This window comes from Plasmopara halstedii (assembly GCF_900000015.1).
Source record: "Plasmopara halstedii genome assembly, contig: Scaffold_3060, whole genome shotgun sequence".
In the NCBI taxonomy this organism is placed as follows: domain Eukaryota; phylum Oomycota; class Peronosporomycetes; order Peronosporales; family Peronosporaceae; genus Plasmopara; species Plasmopara halstedii.
In genome coordinates, this window is record NW_020189964.1 from 385,694 (window position 1) to 392,716 (window position 7,023).

General features: G+C 44.7%; 3 protein-coding genes across 3 annotated transcripts; all 3 read right to left on the minus strand.

Moving 5' to 3' along the window:
• Positions 1–598: 598 nt before the first annotated feature.
• On the minus strand, positions 599–824 carry PHALS_06591 (uncharacterized protein; the record flags this gene model as incomplete). The annotated part of the gene is made up of 2 exons (XM_024719907.1): positions 599–641; positions 697–824. The coding sequence occupies 2 exons, from the start codon at positions 822–824 to the stop codon at positions 599–601; spliced, it is 171 nt and encodes a 56-aa protein (XP_024585159.1).
• A 2,162-nt stretch (positions 825–2,986) lies between these two features.
• PHALS_06592 (uncharacterized protein) lies at positions 2,987–5,252 on the minus strand (the record flags this gene model as incomplete). Its single annotated transcript, XM_024719908.1, has 5 exons — positions 2,987–3,427; positions 3,498–3,845; positions 3,919–4,653; positions 4,747–4,764; positions 5,229–5,252. 5 exons carry the CDS (start codon positions 5,250–5,252, stop codon positions 2,987–2,989), a joined length of 1,566 nt encoding a protein of 521 aa, XP_024585160.1.
• A 1,346-nt stretch (positions 5,253–6,598) lies between these two features.
• Positions 6,599–6,837, minus strand: PHALS_06593 (uncharacterized protein; the record flags this gene model as incomplete). Its single annotated transcript, XM_024719909.1, has 2 exons — positions 6,599–6,717; positions 6,798–6,837. The coding sequence occupies 2 exons, from the start codon at positions 6,835–6,837 to the stop codon at positions 6,599–6,601; spliced, it is 159 nt and encodes a 52-aa protein (XP_024585161.1).
• Between the last annotated feature and the right edge of the window lie 186 nt (positions 6,838–7,023).

Consider the following 7,023-nt stretch of genomic DNA (forward strand, 5'->3'; position numbering starts at 1 on the left):
CCCGCCACTCACCCGTGCATCTTCATTGCTCCTCTCGGTATAACTGACCCAACGGTACTGACACATTGAGGAACGGACGAGTGTTTCTTTTTATCAGTAGAGACTTGCCCTTCTACTTGAGATTTACGGTCGACACTAACACCCCCACCAACTTTAGCACGTAACATTGAGACACCGGGAAATATCAGCTAAAAGCAGTCGTTCACTACATTGCCAGGAATTTAATCTGGGGTTCATGACATCCAGTTAGTCGTTCCATACAGACTCGGTACCGCGATACGCGATCACTCTTTCTATATCATCCTGAGAAATTGACTCATTACTGCTTCTGCACTACAAGCTCTCAACGATACAACAGCTATCAAGTCCGGGGATTCCATGTCGTATGTATGAGCTATCTAAGCTTTGTGCGCGCGCCAAAGGCACGTATACTTTCCTCTGGTGAGACTGACAGTAATATGGATCGAACAAGGTAAGCCAACAAATATGTTTGTGCCTCGTCAGGGCTCCATCAGGACAAAATTGCGTGGCACTCATCGCTTTCAACTTCCGGTCGACTAAAATTTGTGGCATTCCAGCCTCGCCATATCTTGACGATTTATATCTCCATATTCAGCTTCAGAGCGATGTAATCCGCTACGCTGCCAAAAGTCTCAGCTTCACGAGGAGGTTCAAAGTAACGTCCAATGCTCTAACCGGTGTCTTTGTCGCAAGACGCACGGGTGCATGACATTGTATTCGCTTATGACATCTCCAATACCAATGCAAACTATCAACTGATTTTGACAGCCGCGCATCGTACGTGCTTGCACGACGCTAATCATTTTGTCAGGTTTTAACAATATTTGGGACGTTAGTATGAACAACCCATACCTATGTCCTAAAAATTTACCACTCTTAGATAGATCCTTCGCTTCATTTAAAGTTAATTCTCATCGACCACGATCTCCACGAGGTACTTAAACCCATTTCTTTCCGTATAAACCACCATGCGTCCTCTGATACTTCAGATTTTTCCTTATGGGGTTCGTCATCCGCAGCCCGACCCTTCGTTCCTCTTTGCCTCGAGCGAAGAGGTACGCAATGCGCAGATGTCTTATGCTATACGAATTCTCTGTGAAAACAAAGGACGTTTTTGGCAGCCAGCAGAATCGCTGATCGCTTCACCTCTGGCGTGATCGTGAACTTTTCATTTCCAGTAATTTATCCTGCTCTCGAGATACGAAATTTTTACTCCGCGTTCGATGCGACGCTGCAGTGGGACTGCCGTAGCTCTTTGCTTAGAGGAATCTAAGCTAAGGTCACCGACTTTAAGTACTTTATAGTACTAAAAGCCTCCAAGGCAAACGAACACTTCTCTTCAACAACGAAACTGCATTTGATTGTTTAGTTGCGGCAGAGCCGCCTACATTTGAAGCCTTAGGTTTTCCTAAGTAACATAGTTATAAATACAGTAAAAACCCAATTTATATGTAATACTACTGGTAATACTGCCACGTTGTGGCTTTTTGTTACGGTGTTGCCACACCATTGCGTGATTACACCAGTAATCCACATCCATGTACGGCCACATCATCTTATGTGACCCGCCCTTTCATACAAGGGTACGCGTAACCCGTTTCAGACGCCTTGAAAGAGGTAGGATGGGTGAATAACATTCTCGGTGTAATATCTACCCAATCGGAGACTCTGAGTGAAGATAGTAGCCGTTACTACCTCCGAGAGTAAGTCAGGGGGCATTGCGGCGATAAGTGCGATTAAATCATAGATATAGTGCGCCAGTTATTGCCTCGCTCGATGAGCGGATAAGCATTATGAGCACCGGTGAAAAGTTCAATCAGGCGGCTCAAGCTCTCGTGGTATCTGTCGCTTAAGATTGTTTTATCGATATGTAGCGCATTAGTATATCCTCGCGCGCGACCTCATGGCTTGGGAACCGCACGCAGGGCGACTGTCGCTCCATTGTAGCATGAACGAATTCTTGGCCGTCTCTACTTCACTCATATTTAAAGAAATTACTCGGTTTTCAAAAGCTTCGATGCTTAGCATTAGCGGCCTCACAGTAGGTGTGATCTATTCCTTCACCAAGGCCCGATCGGGACGCTCTTGGATATGCCTGCAAAGCGGAGTCTCAAAATGGTATCGCCTCCGCGCGAGCGATTGCCGCCTCCAACCCTTTATCCGCACGTTTGCTGAACCAATCGGGACCAACGATACGCATTATCCTTTAAGCTGGTATACCTGTCCCAGGGACAGGTGCTCGAACATTTTATGTTCCATACCGACAGAGAATATGGTCCTTTCAATCTAAGTTTTGGGATTGACGAAAAGTGCTACCAAGTGCAACGGGTTGCCATGCACTTTGCACAGAGGAAACTTTGCCGAAAAATCTGCTCTTAAAATAAACGCACAGAAATTGTGGTCGTACACTCATACTGGGAGTAGTACATTAGCCTACCGTTGCTATGCTACTTCAACGGTACATCCTTAAGATTTATTGTGCCCTACATTTATACGTATTACTCTCTCTTGCGATAAAACTGACCAGACAGACGGCCGACCCTAAGATTTCGCAAGTTTTAAGATTCACATATATTACCAAAAAGTATATATTCTCTACAATAGTACCAAACATGTAAGGGTTTACTCAAGATGACTTCGACTTTTTCTTAATAGATTACTTGGCTGACAGCCTAAAAGCATATTGTGACTTATACTACGCCAAACAAGACGTTCTGTCGGTGCTATTTTTCACAAAGAGACGGATACATCCCCTGTGCCACCGCATGCAAGAGATGAAGATATTTTTTGAGAGTAAGTTAGCATTCTGCTGATACGTTGCACCACATGGACAGTGGACCTGCCAAATGGTTTCACGTTTAAATACCTCTCGCTTTATTCAACTGTCTTCTGTTCACGACTTTCTTCCAGCCGCTCTTACCTACCCTTATTAGCTGGGAGTTATTGGCTGGGAAGTGTTCGTAATTCAAGTCATCATGACACCGCGGCTTCTCAACTGTTTGTCTATTAGAGCATCCTCGATCCGGTCCTGATGAGCCTGCATCTTTTGCGCCGCATTCACAATCAAAAATTTCGTGACAGCGCGAACAGTTTCGGCACCATAATTTGCTTCAGCTTCTGGCTCAAGTGAAATCAGTGACACGCATTGCAGCTGTGATACCTCCTCATCAGGCGTTGAAGTCAAGGACCGTTTGGTCATGGCATACCCTCGAAGGTGGTATGTGAGTCCAGGAAGCATTTTGTGCTTAATCTCAACAGGTTCAGCAATTGAAACCCAGATCACAATGTCGCGGTCGGGCTCCATGTATCGACGGACAAGCTGCTGCGCTTTAATATCCGCTCGAGCGTGTCTCGAATGCATTTCCTTCGTGAATTCTTCTATAATTGTGTATGGGTCGTCAAGATGCTATCAACAACGGCACCTGTTAAATCAATATGTTGTATCATCGATCATAAATGATCATAACACTACATACCTTTGCCATCTTTTCATAAATATTGCCATTGCCAAGATGCTTTTCCGATCCTTTGAAATGATCCCATGTAGCCTCTTTAGCAATACGAAGCCCAAAAGGTAATACTTTGTTTGAATACGCTTCAAGATATTTGCCACTAACACCTTCGCGAATGTGAATGTCGCTGGAAGTGAGTACCATTTTATCCAAACCATTGGAGGCAAAAACCGCATCGACTTCTTCGTAAGCAGTCTCTAGATGACGCAATAAGAGCGGGAAATCCCCAGGACCATCTCTGCGAGAGCTGAGTACGCGAATTACATGCCGGTTGGTGAAGTGAAAATCCATGAAGAAAGAGCAATCATTCACCTGGAAAAATGAAGGTCAACTTGAGTTCTTTCGCAGCGCAAAAAATTAAAATCACAAGTTTCTTCAAACGTACCAAATGGGAATCTCGTTTGTGTACCAAATCGCGCATTACCCTTGCAAGTTTCTGCTGCTCCTGAATTGCAACCTTTAAGTGACAGTTTTCACACTCTGTCTTTTTAAGTCGACGCATCTGTCGAGTGGCGATCTCTTCCCATACACGTGGAATCGGCGTCACTGAGCGCGTTGAATCTATCGACTCGTGTGATTTTATTTGAGTAGATCCTGGTTTATTTTTTCGACTTAGCAGCACTTGCAAGTCGAGCTGTAGCTTCTCAATCTTCTCTTGTAAGTACTCAATCTCATTTCTGCTTTCTTTGCTCATCCAATTGGCATTTTCATGGATACCAGCCTTGCGCAGAAGCTTCTTGCGTTCATTGAGAATCAGTCGTCGTCGCGATATCTTTTGCTTCAAAGCGTCGGAATTTTGAGTCTGTAATGATCTGACAGGTACAGTAGACTTCATCTTATGGTCGCTACAATCGCCAATAAAACTTGCAATGATATCATTTGTTGGGCGCGAATCACCAGACACAGTGGCCAGCTTTGTATCATGATGCATGAAGGAAGTTCTCGTCTGTATTGCATCGTCGGTCTTGTCGTCGTCATCGAGCACACACTCGTTCGCAAAGGACAACGCAACTTGAAAGGCACAATTGTCGTTATCATCGAGATCTAATCCCATGCATCTGTGCTGTTCCTGCATCACTATCACGACCGGTTCATCGACTACCCTGCGCAACAATATCCACTATTACGAAGCAGATAAGGAATAATTGACCATCAAGCAAAAATTTCGTCGGAGAAGCCAATCAAAAGTAAGCACTTGCTTCAGATGTCTTACTATTAAAGATTTTGCGTGCTAAAGTCGCAATTTTTGTGTGGCTTAGACTTTTTTTGATACTTTAGCTCTGGATTACATGACCAGCAACAGTCGTCTCTGAAATCTATGCGGCCGTCGTCGATAGCGCTGAGACGATTAAGTCAAAAAAGAGTTTCGCCGGGATAACGGCACTGACCAATCTAATGGTCTGAATATTTGAGAAATCGCGTGCTTCACAATAAAGCATTCCATAAACGGAACTCTGTCAGCACCAAAAAACATATTATTCTAGCTTGATCAGCTCACAGTGCTTGATGTGGATGTCCACATCCGATTCCTCGTGCTCGGTTCAACTATGGACAAATAAATTATCAAATAGGGTATGAGCGAAAGAACGATACGACCTTAACGGCTGTGCCACCAGACGGTCGAATTTCCTTGATACGTTAGATAGCTCATGGCATTACCGGACACATTTAGAGCTTCCAGCTCGAAAATCTCACTGCATTGAAAACCACTGTCTTCATTAGCAGTCCGTTGATTAGGTCAAGAGGTGCAGCTAATGCTGTTTGGCAGCAGTACAGTCTAAAATTAGCGATTGTGTCGGAAAATTGACTGCATCTGGCTAACTGTGCACAACTATCTGTGCACAATTCGCTTCGTGCTCACAGCTTACGGCACGAAACGTCGGCACTGATTGCAAAAACATATCTTTCTCGCCAAGCCCGCTTCAACTTTCGCACAGACGAAAGCATCTAAGCCGTCACACTCTTCCCTTGGCAAGAACAGTTATCTGTTGACGCAATATATGCTCATAAGAACCAGGACAATCTCATGACGCATTTCTCGACGCGAAAGCAGCACGCGTGGTGTTTCTACTGATGCTTTTTCGGTAAAGAATCAAAGAAATCGGCAGAATCCTTAAAAGTTGCCTCGATTCGCACTCACTACTCTGAGTTTGCAATTATTCTCCAAATTAGACACATTCATTACTAAGGACAAGATCGGTTTCTCTGTCGGCACAACCTACACTGTTTCGATGACTTGCATATCGTGCAAATATCTCCAAAATAGCCCTCCAATAAGGAAGTAGATTCTACATGAGGCAGTAAAGTGACACTTGTATTCCTTAAGAGTGGTTAAACATGCCCAACACGTCCCCGTGTGACTTCTCTGTGTCGCACTAAGACCTTGATGGGGAAGAAGGCATGGCACACAATCATTCAGCTTCATCTCCCATACCTAGAGCGACATCGTATCCCGAATTCAGGTTCGGTACCTAACAGCGCTGCAATTTGTCAAAGTTAGCAATCTATACAGGAAGGATCAAAAACCTTTGACAGCGTCTCACTGCAATTTGCGTTTATTGTTTTCTCATTCGACAACTTAAATGCCTTCACGTGCTATCTACTGAATTCGACAATCGTGTGTCGTACGTATTTGCACAAAGCTGTAACATCAATTAGGAGATTTCATGGCTTAACAAAGCCTAGTACATTGATTTTAACAATTTACAACACCGGGCTATGATTCTCGCCTTATTTAGTCGCCAAGCCTCACATTTGTAATGGACTCTTCATCACATAAGAAAGTAGATTGTTCTACATAAGTAGATCCATCAGCACACAATTAGCGTGCGCTCTATTGCTATCATCCTATTGTATGATATATGGGGAGCCAGACCCATTATTTGTTATTGAGTCGATGACGTTAAGTTGAGCTGCCAGAGTTTTTGCCGAGTTGAATTTTTGACAAACCCAAGATCAATCGCTCTTTCGCGAGTTTCCTCAACACTATAGTGCACGCGAGTAACGGAGTAAATACCTGGCTGGTTGCACTTTGCAGTACTTCTAATGACCAAGTTCAACATAAGCTAAGACCTGGACACGCTGCTTTCCCCGACCCCGTTACGATCAGGTGAAAAGCGCTCCACCGCCTTGCGGTGGTGTCCAGAGAAGCAGTCGTTACGTCGCTGCTGCGCCCAGCAACGCCCTACTGACAGCGTCTAGCTGCACAAGAGTGCATTAAACGCATACTCGCTGATGCGGATCGGCGAGTGTCAGCTCTTTTACGCAGCTCCAAGAATACTGTTATGAAACTTGAGACGTCCATGTACTCCGGGTTGGCGAAGACCGACTCCCGCTGAATTGATGGTATCGAGAGATTAACATCGCCATTGCCTCAAGGTTGATTGAGGCGCCGTCTACAAAGTTCTACTTCCTTCTGTCACGGCTGTCCAGGAAAAGAGTTGAGGTCGACAACCAACTTGCCGAGAGGCCAAGGAAAGGCCTCTCGGCA